The following is an 18783-nucleotide window of genomic DNA, read 5'->3' on the forward strand; positions in this document are numbered from 1 at the left end:
GGAGTGACGATCATCTTGGCACTCCTGCTGTTGTAAGTATATGTTAAAGGATGGGAGTGACGATCATCTTGGCACTCCTGCTGTTGTAAGCATATATTAAAGGACGAGAGTGACGATCATCTTGGCACTCCTGCTGTTGTGAGTACATGTTAAAGGACGGGAGTGACGATCATCTTGGCACTCCTGCTGTTGTAAGCATATGTTAAAGGACGGGAGTGACGATCATCTTGGCACTCCTGCTGTTGTGAGTATATTTTAAAGGACGGGAGTGACGATCATCAGTCGCCATGTTCATTATGAACCATATGTCAATTTCATAATATGATTTTGATTTAACTCGTTACTCCAGCCAAAATATAACTCCACAATTCCAGCCTGGTTCTCTTGCCTTGAGGAGATGCATCCCACTCAGACCAGCATGGCTTTATACAGTAAAACACCTTACAAATTATCAGTTGCAGCACCTTATTACACACAATGGAGGACAAAGTACTACTTACACAAGCTAGTTCTAAGTCACCCTCCTCTGCAGGCTGGTAGTCATATATTGCAACATACACCTTGGCTTCTTTCTTCGAGGCACCATTCACAGAAACTTGTTGTTGTTGTCTTTGTTGTTGAACTGGCATCACATTTTCTGCAGAAGATGTTAGCATAAATAGATCATTAAATGACTTCCGACTAGATACTGGTTTATTACAAGAGCTTAAAAAGTCTGACTGCACTATTGCTGAAAGTAGCCCCAAACCTGACTCAGTGACACTCCATGCAGGACAGTGGGGTGCACACAGAGAGTGGAAATGGCTAACTAGACACTACCCGACTCAGTGACACTCCATGCAGGACAGTGGTGTGCACACAGAGAGTGGAAATGGCTAACTAGACACTACCTGACTCAGTGACACTACATGCAGGACGTGTGGTGCACACAGAGAGTGGAAATGGCTAACTAGACACTACCTGACTCAGTGACACTACATGCAGGACAGTGGGGTGCACACAGAGAGTGGAAATGGCTAACTAGACACTACCTGACTCAGTGACACTCCATGCAGGACAGTGGGGTGCACACAGAGAGTGGAAATGGCTAACTAGACACTACCCGACTCAGTGACACTCCATGCAGGACGTGTGGTGCACACAGAGAGTGGAAATGGCTAACTAGACACTACCTGACTCAGTGACACTCCATGCAGGACGTGTGGTGCACACAGAGAGTGGAAATGGCTAACTAGACACTACCTGACTCAGTGACACTCCATGCAGGACGTGTGGTGCACACAGAGAGTGGAAATGGCTAACTAGACACTACCCGACTCAGTGACACTACATGCAGGACAGTGGGGTGCACACAGAGAGTGGAAATGGCTAACTAGACACTACCCGACTCAGTGACACTACATGCAGGGCGTGTGGTGCACACATAGAGTGGAAATGGCTAACTAGACACTACCCAACTCAGTGACACTACATGCAGGACAGTGGGGTGCACACAGAGAGTGGAAATGGCTAACTAGACACTACCTGACTCAGTGACACTCCATGCAGGACGTGTGGTGCACACAGAGAGTGGAAATGGCTAACTAGACACTACCTGACTCAGTGACACTCCATGCAGGACGTGTGGTGCACACAGAGAGTGGAAATGGCTAACTAGACACTACCTGACTCAGTGACACTACATGCAGGACGTGTGGTGCACACAGAGAGTGGAAATGGCTAACTAGACACTACCCGACTCAGTGACACTCCATGCAGGACGTGTGGTGCACACAGAGAGTGGAAATGGCTAACTAGACACTACCCGACTCAGTGACACTCCATGCAGGGCGTGTGGTGCACACATAGAGTGGAAATGGCTAACTAGACACTACCCGACTCAGTGACACTCCATGCAGGACAGTGGGGTGCACAAAGAGAGTGGAAATGGCTAACTAGACACTACCCGACTCAGTGACACTACATGCAGGACGTGTGGTGCACACATAGAGTGGAAATGGCTAACTAGACACTACCCGACTCAGTGACACTCCATGCAGGACAGTGGTGTGCACACAGAGAGTGGAAATGGCTAACTAGACACTACCCGACTCAGTGACACTCCACGCAGGGCGTGTGGTGCACACATAGAGTGGAAATGGCTAACTAGACACTACCTGACTCAGTGACACTACATGCAGGACGTGTGGTGCACACATAGAGTGGAAATGGCTAACTAGACACTACCCGACTCAGTGACACTCCATGCAGGACAGTGGGGTGCACACAGAGAGTGGAAATGGCTAACTAGACACTACCCGACTCAGTGACACTCCATGCAGGACGTGTGGTGCACACAGAGAGTGGAAATGGCTAACTAGACACTACCCGACTCAGTGACACTCCATGCAGGACGTGTGGTGCACACAGAGAGTGGAAATGGCTAACTAGACACTACCTGACTCAGTGACACTCCATGCAGGACGTGTGGTGCACACAGAGAGTGGAAATGGCTAACTAGACACTACCCGACTCAGTGACGCTCCATGCAGGACGTGTGGTGCACACAGAGAGTGGAAATGGCTAACTAGACACTACCTGACTCAGTGACACTCCATGCAGGACAGTGGGGTGCACATAGAGAGTGGAAATGGCTAACTAGACACTACCCGACTCAGTGACACAACATGCAGGACAATGGGGTGCACACAGAGAGTGGAAATGGCTAACTAGACACTACCCGACTCAGTGACACTCCATGCAGGGCGTGTGGTGCACACATAGAGTGGAAATGGCTAACTAGACACTACCCGACTCAGTGACACTCCATGCAGGGCGTGTGGTGCACACAGAGAGTGGAAATGGCTAACTAGACACTACCTGACTCAGTGACACTCCATGCAGGACGTGAGGTGCACACATAGAGTGGAAATGGCTAACTAGACACTACCCAACTCAGTGACACTCCATGCAGGACGTGTGGTGCACACATAGAGTGGAAATGGCTAACTAGACACTACCCGACTCAGTGACACTACATGCAGGACGTGTGGTGCACACATAGAGTGGAAATGGCTAACTAGACACTACCTGACTCAGTGACACTCCATGCAGGGCCTGTGGTGCACACATAGAGTGGAAATGGCTAACTAGACACTACCCGACTTACAACTCCAGGTTACAATCCCGGAGACACTACATTGACATCTTTCCCTCATGACCAGTGAGACAATATAGCCCAAAGTCGGGTTCAATGTCGATCACAACTATCCTGAACTCTACACTATCCTAAAAACTCAATATATTAAGAGCTCCACACCCACACTGAATGCTAAATCTATTGTTTGTGTGTTGCCACTTGACTCACCTTGTTGTTTGTGTGTTGACACCTGACTCACCTTGTTGTTTGTGTGTTGACACCTGACTCACCTTGTTGTTTGTGTTGCCACACGACTCACCTTGTTGTTTGTGTTGCCACACGACTCACCTTATTGTTTGTGTTGCCACACGACTCACCTTGTTGTTTGTGTTGCCACCAGACTCACCTTGTTGTTTGTGTGACCACTGACTCACCTTGTTGTTTGTGTGACCACTGACTCACCTTGTTGTCTATATGACCACTGACTCACCTTGTTGTTTGTGTTGCCACCAGACTCACCTTGTTGTTTGTGTTGACACCAGACTCACCTTGTTGTTTGTGTGACCACTGACTCACCTTGTTGTTTGTGTGACCACTGACTCACCTTGTTGTCTATATGACCACTGACTCACCTTGTCTGTGTGACCACTGACTCACCTTGTTGTCTGTGTGACCACTGACTCACCTTGTTGTCCGTGTGACCACTGACTCACCTTGTCCGTGTGACCACTGACTCACCTTGTTGTCCGTGTGACCACTGACTCACCTTGTTGTCTGTGTGACCACTGACTCACATTGTTGTTTGTGTGACCACTGACTCACCTTGTTGTCCGTGTGACCACTGACTGACCTTGTTGTCCGTGTGACCACTGACTCACCTTGTCCGTGTGACCACTGACTCACCTTGTCCGTGACCACTGACTCACCTTGTTGTCCGTGTGACCATTGACTCACCTTGCTGTCCGTGTGACCACTGACTCACATTGTTGTTCGTGTGACCACTGACTCACCTTGTTGTCCGTGTGACCACTGACTCACCTTGTCCGTGTGACCACTGACTCACCTTGTCCGTGTGACCACTGACTCGCATTGTTGTCCGTGTGACCACTGACTCACCTTGTCCGTGTGACCACTGACTCACCTTGTCCGTGTGACCACTGACTCGCATTGTTGTCCGTGTGACCACTGACTCACCTTGTTGTTCGTGTGTTGCCACCTCACAGCCTGGTGCATTGCGGTATAGCTGATCGCAGCAGTTGTATTTGCGGAGCGTCTTTGTCCACACTCCCTTGTGATATTTAGGTACAAAGTTGGCCCCTTGTTTCTGAGCTTCTGTAAAAATATGAATATCAGTGAAAATGAATATAATGCAAGTTACCCATAAAACATGTGAGTTTAGTGTAGTGATGTGTCAGATATGTACCTGTACGAAATTCTTTCATTATAAAATGACAGTTTTGTCACAAAGTCGACGAAGCCCGACAGGCATGAATATATACTCTGATGACCTGTGAAGATCCGGGGTAGAATAGGTCTTCAGCAACCCATGCTTGCCGTAAAAGGCGACTATGCTTGTCGTAAGAGGCGACTAACAGGATCAGGTGGTCAGGCTCACTGACTTGGTTGATGCGTGTAATTGTATTCTGTTGTCCTGTGCTATCACAATAAATGTCAGAAACTCAACGTGGAGTCAACAAGTCAAAAAGTGAGGAGGGCTCACTAACACCTAGGGAGGGGTACTGGAGGTTTAAAGTGTATCAAAATATTTGACAATGCACAAGGCTGTATTACGATATGTATCACGACATATTGTTTTATGCTAAATATTGAATTCATAAGCAAATTGAAACACTGAGCATTAAAAAATAATATTGTGATATGTATCGTATTAAACCCTTACTAACACCTCCGATCTAGACTCCATCACTAGATGAAGAGTGAGTGAGTGAGTGAGTGAGTTGGGTTTAATGCCGCTTTTAACAGTATTCCAGTCATATCACGGCGTGTCAGCTTAATGTGGGAGGAAAGCCCGAAGTGATGCCGGTCTCAGACGTTTACCACTTCGGCGAAACCCACGAGCACAGGTATGGTGCTGACATAGGTTTCTGGCATGCCTAAGGGACGCAACTCTGCACAGCAAATCGCGGCGCCTTAGATGACTGGGCCACCCGTGCCCCCCCACTATATGAAGAACAATTTTAACATCTAGGATATATTGCTACCAGTTTCTCTTAAAAAGCACAATAATATAAAATAGCAATGGCACTATTCAAAGATGTACAGGGGCATCATCGTAAGTCGGGGGCATGAACATATTTCTTAGTTCAAAACATGAAAATAATTCTTTTCAGAAAACCGCATAAAGTAAACTACGTTTATAACAAACATGTTTATAACAAACTGATGGATATAATTAACTCCTTTTTGGTCCTGTCCATTTGCTGTATATATGCTTATAACGAACTACGGTTATAACGAACTACTGTAATAACGAACTAAAATTAGTGGTCCCTTTGAGTTGGTTATAACTGTAGTTTACTGTATCAAAATCAAACTTTGAACTGCACCCCTCTTATAAGTATAGAAAGTGTTCCTTAAATTTGAAAAGAATCCATGTAGGAGTTTTCAAGTAATAGGTCGCACAAATGTTGAAGTATATAAATTTTAAGTCAAAAATTGAAGATAGCTGTATTTATATTTTCCGAAATTCCAAATATTGAAATCAAACATCGGACAGCACCTCTCCTATTGGTAAAGGAAATGTTCACCACGTTTGTAAAGAATCTATTCAGTAGTTTTAAGGTTATAGGTCACACAAGAAATGTCCTGGGATGTAAGAACGGACAGAATTCCTTGATGTAAGTATACACCCCCGACCCACCCGGGGTGTAGTAATCTGGTCTGCTTGTCTCATCCTGTTTCTTCACTTGATGCTTAACAACAAATTCAACAGGAAGTAATAGTTGGACTCACGCTGTCTAATGGCTGTCACCCAGGTGTCCCTCTGGTCAGCATTCAGAGCAACAATGTATAGCGTGAAGAAGTCGCTGTTTTCATGGTACATCACCTGGAGACAATACAACATCCAGTCATGCATGGTCATATCTGGTCTAATCCTTTCCTGAACCCCTCACTAGCACCTGATCCCTCCCTCTCACTCGCACCTGATCCCTCCCTCTCACTCGCACCTGATCCCTCCCTCTCACTCGCACCTGATCCCTCCCTCTCACTCGCACCTGATCCCTCCCTCTCACTCGCACCTGATCCCTCCCCCTCACTCGCACCTGATCCCTCCCTCTCACTCTCACCTGATCCCTCCCTCTCACTCGCACCTGATCCCTCCCTCTCACTCGCACCTGATCCCTCTTTCTCACTCGCACCTGATCCCTCCCTTTCACTCGCACCTGATCCCTCCCTCTCACTCGAACCTGATCCCTCTTTTTCACTCACACCTGATCCCTCCCTTTCACTAGCACCTGATCCCTCCCTCTCACTCGCACCTGATCCCTCCCTCTCACTCGCACCTGATCCCTCCCTCTCACTCGCACCTGATCCCTCCCCCTCACTCGCACCTGATCCCTCCCTCTCACTAGCACCTGATCCCTCCCTCTCACTCGCACCTGATCCCTCCCTTTCACTCGCACCTGATCCCTCCCTCTCACTCGCACCTGATCCCTCCCTCTCACTCGCACCTGATCCCTCCCTCTCACTCGAACCTGATCCCTCTTTTTCACTCACACCTGATCCCTCCCTTTCACTAGCACCTGATCCCTCCCTCTCACTCGCACCTGATCCCTCCCTCTCACTCGCACCTGATCCCTCCCTCTCACTCGAACCTGATCCCTCTTTTTCACTCGCACCTGATCCCTCCCTCTCACTCGCACCTGATCCCTCCCTCTCACTCACACCTGATCCCTCCCTTTCACTCGCACCTGATTCCTCCCTCTCACTCACACCTGATGCCTCCCTCTCACTCGCACCTGATCCCTCCCTCTCACTCGCACCTGATCCCTCCCTCTCACTCGCACCTGATCCCTCCCTCTCACTCGCACCTGATCCCTCCCTCTCACTCGCACCTGATTCCTCCCTCTCACTCGCACCTGATCCCTCCCTTTCACTCGCACCTGATGCCTCCCTTTCACTAGCACCTGATTCCTCTCTCTCACTCGCACCTGATTCCTCTCTCTCACTCGCACCTGATCCCTCCCTCTCACTCACACCTGATGCCTCCCTCTCACTCGCACCTGATCCCTCCCTCTCACTCGCACCTGATCCCTCCCTCTCACTCACACCTGATCCCTCCCTCTCACTCGCACCTGATTCCTCCCTCTCACTCGCACCTGATTCCTCTCTCTCACTCGCACCTGATCCCTCCCTCTCACTCACACCTGATGCCTCCCTCTCACTCGCACCTGATCCCTCCCTCTCACTCGCACCTGATCCCTCCCTCTCACTCGCACCTGATCCCTCCCTCTCACTCGAACCTGATCCCTCTTTTTCACTCACACCTGATCCCTCCCTTTCACTAGCACCTGATCCCTCCCTCTCACTCGCACCTGATCCCTCCCTCTCACTCGCACCTGATCCCTCCCTTTCACTAGCACCTGATCCCTCCCTCTCACTCGCACCTGATCCCTCCCCCTCACTCGCACCTGATCCCTCCCTTTCACTCGCACCTGATCCCTCCCTTTCACTAGCACCTGATCCCTCCCTTTCACTAGCACCTGATCCCTCCCTCTCACTCGCACCTGATCCCTCTCTCTCACTCGCACCTGATCCCTCCCTCTCACTCGCACCTGATCCCTCCCTCTCACTCGCACCTGATCCCTCCCTCTCACTCGCACCTGATCCCTCCCTTTCACTAGCACCTGATCCCTCCCTCTCACTCGCACCTGATCCCTCCCCCTCACTCGCACCTGATCCCTCCCTTTCACTCGCACCTGATCCCTCCCTTTCACTCGCACCTGATCCCTCCCTCTCACTCGCACCTGATCCCTCCCTCTCACTCGCACCTGATCCCTCCCTTTCACTAGCACCTGATCCCTCCCTTTCACTCGCACCTGATCCCTCCCTTTCACTCGCACCTGATCCCTCCCTCTCACTCGCACCTGATCCCTCCCTCTCACTAGCACCTGATCCCTCCCTCTCACTCGCACCTGATCCCTCCCTCTCACTCGCACCTGATCCCTCCCTTTCACTAGCACCTGATCCCTCCCTCTCACTCGCACCTGATCCCTCCCTCTCACTCGCACCTGATCCCTCCCTCTCACTCGCACCTGATCCCTCCCTCTCACTCGAACCTGATCCCTCTTTTTCACTCACACCTGATCCCTCCCTTTCACTAGCACCTGATCCCTCCCTCTCACTCGCACCTGATCCCTCCCTCTCACTCGCACCTGATCCCTCCCTTTCACTAGCACCTGATCCCTCCCTCTCACTCGCACCTGATCCCTCCCTCTCACTCGCACCTGATCCCTCCCCCTCACTCACACCTGATCCCTCCCTCTCACTCGCACCTGATCCCTCCCTCTCACTCGCACCTGATCCCTCCCTCTCACTCGCACCTGATCCCTCCCTCTCACTCGAACCTGATCCCTCTTTTTCACTCACACCTGATCCCTCCCTTTCACTAGCACCTGATCCCTCCCTCTCACTCGAACCTGATCCCTCTTTTTCACTCACACCTGATCCCTCCCTTTCACTAGCACCTGATCCCTCCCTCTCACTCGCACCTGATCCCTCCCTCTCACTCGCACCTGATCCCTCCCTTTCACTAGCACCTGATCCCTCCCTCTCACTCGCACCTGATCCCTCCCTCTCACTCGCACCTGATCCCTCCCCCTCACTCACACCTGATCCCTCCCTTTCACTAGCACCTGATCCCTCCCTCTCACTCGCACCTGATCCCTCCCCCTCACTCGCACCTGATCCCTCCCTCTCACTCGCACCTGATTCCTCCCTTTCACTCGCACCTGATTCCTCCCTTTCACTCGCACCTGATTCCTCCCCCTCACTCGCACCTGATCCCTCCCTCTCACTCGCACCTGATCCCTCCCTCTCACTCGCACCTGATTCCTCCCTTTCACTCGCACCTGATCCTTCCCCCTCACTCGCACCTGATCCCTCCCTCTCACTCGCACCTGATCCCTCCCTCTCACTCGCACCTGATTCCTCCCTTTCACTCGCACCTGATCCTTCCCCCTCACTCGCACCTGATCCCTCCCTCTCACTCGCACCTGATCCCTCCCTCTCACTCGCACCTGATTCCTCCCTCTCACTCGCACCTGATTCCTCCCTTTCACTCGCACCTGATTCCTCCCTCTCACTCGCACCTGATCCTTCCCCCTCACTCGCACCTGATCCCTCCCTCTCACTCGCACCTGATCCCTCTTTTTCACTCGCACCTGATCCCTCCCTCTCACTCGCACCTGATTCCTCCCTCTCACTCGCACCTGATCCCTCCCTCTCACTCGCACCTGATTCCTCCCTTTCACTCGCACCTGATCCCTCCCTCTCACAAGACCCCCTCTCTCACAGGACCCCCTCTCTCACCTGGACTCCCTCTCTCACCTGGACTCCCTCTCTCACCTGGACTCCCTCTCTCACCTGGACTCCCTCTCTCACCTGGACTCCCTCTCTCACCTGGACAACCACACCACACCTAACACCCGACCCCCCTCACCTGGAAGACATTGTCCCTGTTGTCCAGCATCCGGTTCTCCACGTTCTCGACTGCCCGTACGTTGGGAAGAGCAATACATCCCTTTTCCTTTCCTCTTTTCTGAAATATTGAAAAATGTGCTTACTCACCTAACAGGAAAACATTCATTTATATAAAAAACAACCAAAAACAAAATCTCTGTACAGCACCTTTAGTGCTCAGTCTCTTCTTTGTACAGCAACATGGATGCTGAATAAATGTACCTGTATCTTACTTTAATGATGTATGCAGTGCAAACATTTCAGTCAGAAATACATGGCTACACAGAATCATACAGTTTGCACGTCGGCTTTTCGTACCTCAGTGAACTGAAAAAAAAATTCAGTCAATCCTAATATACATGATTAAATGTAAGGTGAAATGAACTTCACACATTGCACCCATGCGGAAAATTGAATCCAGGTCTTCGGCATGACGAGCGAACGCTTTAACCACTAGGCTACCTCAACACCACTATCACAGCTACGAGTTACGAGCTCACAGTAATGTCTTTGTGTTGGGGGGAAAAAACAAAAAGCGGCGTAAAACCATACTCACTCACTCCTACACCAACACCTTTGATATTTCTGGTATTTTGGATTTCTGCTGAGTGCACTGTAAAAATAACTACTTACCTCGAGCTTGCCGTCGAAGTATCGCAGGTAATATTCATCAAGAACAAAATGTCTGCCCTTGTAGTTCTCGGATGTGAATGTGTTTTTGTTCTGGGACCTCTTCATAAGATAGTCAATCTTGAGTATGTTACATGATGATTCCCGGTGTGCCATTTTGAGGAAATCGTTGTACTTCAGAAGTCAAAGAAATGTCACCAAACTGGAGTTGATATGAAGGACTACATCTGCAACGTTTTGTGAGTCACACTGCTGCAAACAGAAGAAAAGCTACCGTTAGTGTGATAAGGCATCCAGGGTTTTCTGCACAGAACTTTAGAACAGACACAAATGAATTGAACTGTGAGTGTTATGGGAAGCAAACTTATGTCCATAAATCTAGGGGGACACAGGTGGCCCAGTCGTCTAAGGTCGACAAACCAACCAGTCAACTAATCTCTCTCTCTGAAGGCATATAATAGCCAGTGCAAGTGTTCCTGACTCTAATTACTGCAACTCTAATTACGTGTATATATGACCCGTGCTTGCATTAATAAAGTGGCATATTTTGTCTTGATATACAGCAGACAATGACATAACAAAGCACTCTCTAGAACAATATGAGGCCTTGGTTTGTTTACACAAGTTGATCAAGCCGTACGATGTCAGTCACCATCTGTCTCATGGTGTCTTTGTTTTTTGGCAACCTTTTCCAATAATTTAACATTTATAAGTGAAACATTGCTCATTTAGTCATTGAAGTGTCCAGTACATGTCAACAGATCATGCTTGATCAATAGATAAATGCTAACTAATGTTCAAAATATCATGACATCTTGTGGAGGCTCTACAGCTTTGCCAGTTGACCTGACCTACCTCATTTGACTATACCATGTATGGAATTTCCTGTTACTGATTTCTTGGAAATTGGAACTTAAGTGTGAGAATGTGTAGGATTGTTTGAGGACAAGCAAACTATGTTACTGTTTTTAAATTTGGAAGGTAGAGTTACACATGTTACAGGTTTTAGGAAATGGATCAGGACTCCAAAGTGTACAGTGTCCAACTTTGTTTATAATATATGAGGGAGTTTTGTAAATGTGGTAAAGTCAGTTACAATTCTAAAGAACACATAAATAAACAACAATGTTTTCTGCTTAAACAAAAACTGATAACAGAGATATGACAAAGATATCAAGTGAATGAACACGGTGAACGTTGTTTTACAGTCTCGTTATTGTATACTCTTATGCATTGAATCAAACATAAAGAAAATCCTTATCAACACAACACATTCAGACATTTTTCAAGAAATTTAAGATTGGTATGCTAAGTCATGACTTGTAGGCAGTAGAAGGTTACAGAGTGGGAGCCCTTCAGCGCGTGCATGAGGTTTCAATTTGAAACAAGAGTGCTCTGAGAGCACAACATCCCCCGCATGAATTATTTTAACGAGTTTATATTTTCATTTTTCCACAATCAAATTTATAACGACTGCTATATGTGTATCAATAACACATGTAGAGCGGCATGTGTTTCGAGCATCAGGGATATTCCCTGAAAAATATAGGAGTTGACATCACAAAAACAGTACCCTCTCTCACAGTTGTGCAAATCGAGCTTCATAAACCAAGGGCAGTAACTCTCTCAACATGAAAAGAAATGAAACGTCACTGTGATATGGATATATTAAATATGTGCACATTTTAACTGTAGGAGGAGTAAATTTCACAAGCTTAGTACCCTCTCTCACAATTAGGCAAATGAAGCTCCGTAAAACAGGGGCAGTAACTCTGTCAAAATTAGTCGAAAAAAAACGGGACTGCGATATGCGTATCATCAGCATGTCAACATCTTGTGTGTAGAGTTTCTGGGATATTCTCTGGAAACTGTAGGAGGAGTAGATTTCATGAAGCTCCGTAAAACAGGGGCAGTAAGTCTGTCAAAATTCGTCGAAATGAAACAGGACTGCGATATGCGTATCATCAACATGTCGAAATCATGTGTGTAGAGTGTCAGGGATATTCTCTAAAAGCTGGAGGAGGAGTTGATTTCACAAGCTTAGTACCTCTCTCACAATTAGGCAAATGAAGCCTGTAAAACAGGGGAAGTAACTCTGTCAAAATTAGTCGAAATAAAACGTGACTGCGATATGCGTATCATCAACATGTCAACATCTTGTGTGTAGAGTTTCAGGGATACTCTCTGGAAACTGTAGGAGGAGTAGATTTCAAAAGCTTAGTACCCTCTGTGGGACGGACAGATGGACGGACGGACAGATGGACGGACTGCGCCACGACATAATCCCCCTTCGGCCATTCTTGCCCAGCGGGGGATAAAAAGGTAACAGGTTACAAGATTTTTAGCTGTATATTTGCTGCCTACATGTAATCTTGGAACAGATGCATCGTCATTATAGCGTCTGACAATGTTCATAAACAAATCAGTATCTTCAAAAGCCTAATTACTAAAAAATTGTTTGTTTGTTTGTTGTTTAACGCCGCACTCAGCAATATTCCAGCTATATGACGGCAGTCGAGTCTGGACCAGACAATCCAGTGACTAACATCGTCAGCATCAATCCACACAATTGGGATAGATGACATACATCAACCAAGTCAGTGAACCTGACCACTCGATCTTGTTAGTTGCCTCTTACAACAAGCATGGGTTGCTGAAGACCTGTTCTACTCCAGATCTTCACACGTCTACTTTATGGTAGTATATCTTAAATATGATGTGATTTAAAATACTGTAAGTGCCTGGGCACTTGGGAAATTGACAAAAGGGGTTTATACTACATCATGCATAACAAGTTAGATTTGATGTCAGAGACTGAGCAGGAGAGAAGACACCAAGTTTTGTAATAGTTACAAAACTATTATTAATTGTATTTCCTGTTGTGGTAGGCATTTTTTAAATTCTGTTATCAATACTGTCGTGTGTGATGTTATCGTATGTGAACCAGGAAACAGAAATCACTTCGACACACTACCATGGCTCCCTCGCATTACCTGTGACCTTGAAACAATGCCCAGCTTCATCAATCCAATGATGTTTGAGAGCAGAGATTGAATCAAGTTTTCTGAATCCATGATCATAGCACAAATAAATCTCTCTGACTTTTTCTGACATTATTCTGCATGTCCTAGTTCTGTTTGAGTGACATGCATCTAAAACAGAAGTATGTCTCCAGTTTAGCCAAAACTCAATTACTTTCAACACGGACCTATATAACCATACAAGTCCGTGCTTTCAATTAACATTTGCGTACAGAAATGCATGCATTCAATCAAACACTCAATTGTATAAAAACAGCTTGCCTAAATACCCACTGAAGTTTTTTCAGCATGCATACACAATGGAAGTCATTTCCTAAACACAATTACCGTATTCGACATAATAAGTGCCCAGGGCACTCTCAAAATTAGAAAAAAGGGGGCTCTTATTAGAATGTTATTTTGGTGGAAAAAACAGAGTTGAAAGATAAATTTCGTGGTTTATGCTGACAGACTGAAATGTTTATATGCGACATATATTTTTTCCAGAATTTAATTGCCCATAATTAAGAATGCATATAACACACGAGTGCGTTTTATACGCAAATAAATAAGTCTTGTGAACATTGATCAATTGGAAGGGGTGCTAAATGGGATTGTTCACAAGCCAATATATTAGCAAATATCACAGTGGGCGCTTATTAGAGCGGGGCACTTATTACGTCGAATACGGTACGAGCTAATTTACTTTCTGAGTCAAGCCTATAGTTTAAGAACCCTTATATACCTTAAACATTATTTCATTTTTCTTGAAATCTCAAAAATGTTAACTTATTTTGGGAAAAGTGAGGGAGTGAGTATGTTTTTACGCCACTTTTAGCAACAGTGGAAACATCGCAGAGCACGATATAACATAGACAGTCACATGACAACAACCAGGGGTCAGGTCATGCCAGACTATAGCATTAATGACATTTATAAACGTCATCATGTTATCTTGCAACTGGTGGCGCTACAATCGAGCCCAGACATTCCAGACTAGTTTGGCAAGGGAGGAAACTGGACTTTTACAGTCAGTTAACTCCCTTGCCACAAGGAGATGGTTGAACTTGTTTTGCTATTTTCTCTCCTATCAGAGGGTGCAGGATGGTGAAACTGAAACTGGCGGGGACCATCCTACCAACAGTCTCATCCAATTTTGTTCAATCAATATCTTTCACAAAGTCCAGTTTGGTTTCTGTGCAAACATACACGGAAAATTAGTTTTTTGCCATAACTCCCCAATAGTTACAGGTGAGGTGATAAAACATGGTAGCAGGCGATGGGTGGTGGGGCCTGAGACAGCATTTACACGCTGGTGACACCAGCTTCTATGCTGCAGAGGTTGAACTTAGGTCAAACGTCTTAAAATTTCACAAAATGGAAGATACATGTCTGACTCCACGACTGGCTCCACGACTGGCTCCACATACTGATATGCCAAATTTCAATACATTTTCAAAAAAAGGCTGATTAATATCCATTAATGGGTTCTAAATATGGCCACTACTGTAGCCATGTTTAAAATCAGATCAGAATACTGTTAGTAGTTTTAGACATGCTAAAGCTGGGATCTTTCACATAAAGTTTCAGTTCCCCTGGAGCTTAAGTGCTAGAGATGTTGAAAATGCAGTAACATTGAAAGGTCCAAGGTCGTAACTGTAATGATAAGTGTTAATGTCAACAGAAGTCCATTAATCTATATTAAGTAGTCATACCCAAGCAGTATCTAGCAGCTAAGCCAACGAGAGTGCTCTCCCTTGAGCTGTAACAAGATGGCCACCATGCTGACCACATGGTCTGAATAAAAGGGCTTTTTAACACTAAGTACCTCTCTTCAGTTATGTTACAAACCACTACAGTAACTAGATCAAAACACAAAATATGTACCCCAAAATATTACAGCCAAACACTGTTGTGTCGAAGTTGAAGGAATCTATGTAAATACTTCGAGTTATCCGAGGTTCGACATACCGTATCCCAAAATGATTATAAAGAAGGAATACACAGGGATAATGCTTTTACTTCAAGACAACTGGAAGTCGGACACATCAAAGTGCGACCAAATGCTGTTTGACTGTATATATGTTACACGAAAAACGTTAAGGACCATCCGATTCTTTCACATTACTTTAGTGAAGGAGCAAGTCAATTCAACACAGCAACTTTGCAGATCTTAATACTTCTAAGGTATATTAATCACACATGCTTGACCAGAATTAGATTTGAAAAATAGAAATAGCGTAAAACAGATGATTGAATATGATAGGGGATCACATTCCCCAAACGACAAAGTCCACCACAGGGGATTCCCCTTGCTGGGGATTAAGTGCTGCGCAGTTTCAACAATGGGATCAGTCTTATCTGACGGGCATTCATAGCACCGACAGCAGTAGGTGCTTTATGGCAGTGTGTGTGTGGACTTCCTACTTGCCCAGTACCCATTGTTAGAAGGGTATAGGTACAAATTCACCTTAACTATGAAACAGGTAATTGGAGAACTATACTCACCACCAAAAGAAAGGTGAACCATAGAAATATATAGTGTGAGTGAGTGAGTTGTGTTTAACGCCGCTTTTATCAGTATTCCAGTTACATCGCGGCGTGTCAGCTTAATGTGGGAAGAAAGCCCGAAGTGATGCAGGTCTCAGACGTTTACCACTTCGGTGAAACCGACGAGCACGGGTATGGTGCTGACAAACCTAGAAACATAATCGGGGCGAACCGGGATTCGAACACACAATCATAGGTTTTTGGCGTGCAAAATAGATATGGCAATGAGTGTGTGCAGCTATTAATCATTCAGTATGAATGGGCTATAACAGGAACTAGAAGCAGCAGGAAGGAAACAGTATTACGACAGGAATGACGTGTGACACAGGGGGACAATCATTTTACAGTACGCCTAGGTCCGCTTGCACAGAAACATCTTAGTGCCAAGACTATCGTAAGCCAATGTTAAAGTATGGAAGTTACGATCATCTTAGTGCTAAGATAGCTTTGTGCAATTGGGCCCTGGACAGCATTCATTAATGTCAGTTGAAAAAACATCACACCAAACCGAAAAACATACAGTTAATTAGTCACACAAAATTAAGATACAGACCAATTTCTTTCAACATGTTCAAGAAGCTTACCAAACTCATACCCACCAAATTATTTGAGTAAGTTAGGTTGAATATACAACAACAACAACAAGACAGAGGTATTGTTGTGTTAACACTTTAGTGTGGTGGTACTGTGTCAGGAGATGTAACAATATGGTGGGGATGCGATATAATACGCATCCCGATACCATGGATGCGATATGATTCGTATCCCAATACATTACTTTTATTTTACAATGTTACTATTCTTTCTTTTTGCAGGTGAATCACAACCCTGAATCATTTGTTTTCAAATTTCAGAGATGGAAGATGGGATATAGTATGTACACATGGTACAGTACGGCAGAAACATACAGGCTAGAAGGCACTGTGAATGTTATATGTATAAACCTACAGTGAGGTCATGCTATTGTTCTCCAGTCAGGTTAAATCTCAGAACCAGGGATGTTGTGATGTCTCTGGTATTTTATATAACAGCCCTGGCATATTTGCTATATAATCTGTTATAATAATAATACTGTTATATTTATTAATACCACTTCTGTTTTCACTGTAATGGTTCATGGAAAGTATCTTTGAAATATAAAAATGTTGATAAATGTTGTTTTAAGGGGTTTTTTTTGGTTTATAAGTTAGATAAAACACTTCCTCTTGGGTTCTAAGATTTAAAAACCCCTTATATTTGAGAAAAAACCTCGGGGCTGATGCCCCTCGGTTTTATACCGCAGATGTGGGTTTTAAATATCATAAAAACCCTTGGACGTGTTTCATCCAACACATAGCAAACGGGGAAATACTATAGAATCTCAGTAAGCTGTTTGTTAAAGAATTTCTGTGATGATTCACATGTTTTTACAGCAAAATAACTTTGTTTTGTTTGTTTGTTGTTAAACATCACACTCAGCAATATTCCAGTTGTATGATGGCGGTCTGTAAATATTGAGAGTCTGGACCAGACAACCCAGTGATTGACATCATGAGCATCAATCCACACAATTGGGACAAGATGACATGCATCAACCATGTCAGCGAGCCTGGCCTCCTGATCCTGTTAGTTGCCCCTTACTTAGGCATAGTCACCTCTTACGACAAGCATGGTTGCCTGTTACAACAAGGATAGGTTGTTGAAGACCTATTCTACCCCAGTATGACTTGTAATGTAACATATCGTATGTATAGGGTTTGCAAATTGATATATTGTATCTAGGACATTGTATCCAATACAATATTGTATCACTGTATCATTACATAACCAGTGTCAGGAGAGTGGGATTACTGTATTCGACGTAATAAGCGCCCACGGCGATATTTGCTAATAAATTGGATAGCGAACAATTCCACTTAGCACCCCTTCCGAGTGATCAATGTACACAAGACTTATTTATTCGTGTATAATACGCACTTGTGTGTTATATGCACCCTTAATTATGGGCAATTAACTTCTGGAAAAATATATCCGTCGTATATAAACATTTCAGGCTGTCAGCATAAACCACAAAATTAATCTTTTAACTTTTAACTTATAAGAGCCCCCTATTTCTAATTTTGACAGTGCCCGGACGCTTATTACATCGAATACGGTAAGTGCTTAGTTTATTCTTCAATGGCAGGATTAATATGTAAGGTAAAGTGAAGAAGGATGTTTTTCTTACAATTCAAAAAATTAATTCAGGACATTTGATATGAATTCAAATAGGGGACAAGGGAAATAGATAGTTCCTGACTCAGGGAATATATTACTTTGATCAGGCTACACTGATCACTGACTAACACTGGTGATGAATGAAAGCGAACCACTCGCCGGAATAAGAATGTTTGTTTGTTTGTTTGTTGTTTAACGCCACACTCAGCAATATTCCAGCTATATGATGGCAGTCAGTAAATAATCCAGTCAGGACCAGACAGTCCAGTGATTAACATCATGAGCATCCCTCCATGCAATTAGCATCCGTTGGCATGCATCAACCAAGTCAGCGAGCCTGACCACCCGATCCCGTTAGTAGCCTCTTACGACAAACATAGTCGCCCTTTACGGCAAGCATGGGTTGCTGAAGACCTATTCTACCCCGCATCTTAACAGGTCGGAAATGAAAATGATGATGTTTTGCTATCATTAATCTGCAGGAAAAAGGTAGTTCCTCATCCTGAACTCCAGTTCCTTGATTCCATTGCTTAGATGATCTAACTTGCAAAGAAGCTGACTATGTAA

The 18783-nt window shown here is 45.3% G+C and overlaps 1 protein-coding gene across 3 annotated transcripts in view; it reads right to left on the minus strand.

The window, feature by feature from the left end:
• The window catches only part of LOC139449374 (tyrosine-protein kinase Btk-like), a 53343-nt gene that overhangs the window by 22787 nt on the left and 11773 nt on the right, over positions 1-18783 (minus strand). For all 3 annotated transcript variants that reach the window (XM_071230730.1, XM_071230729.1, XM_071230731.1), the window contains exons 2-6: positions 10454-10702; positions 9801-9899; positions 6092-6185; positions 4313-4450; positions 501-637 (exon numbers count right to left, since the gene is read on the minus strand). In XM_071230730.1, the coding sequence (XP_071086831.1) occupies positions 501-637; positions 4313-4450; positions 6092-6185; positions 9801-9899; positions 10454-10606 (621 nt within the window). In that variant the 5' untranslated portion in view covers positions 10607-10702. The remainder of the gene's footprint in view (positions 1-500; positions 638-4312; positions 4451-6091; positions 6186-9800; positions 9900-10453; positions 10703-18783) is intronic.

Source organism: Haliotis cracherodii, unplaced genomic scaffold (assembly GCF_022045235.1).
Source record: "Haliotis cracherodii isolate W230 unplaced genomic scaffold, xgHalCrac1.p SCAF_8, whole genome shotgun sequence".
Taxonomy (NCBI): Eukaryota; Metazoa; Mollusca; class Gastropoda; order Lepetellida; family Haliotidae; genus Haliotis; species Haliotis cracherodii.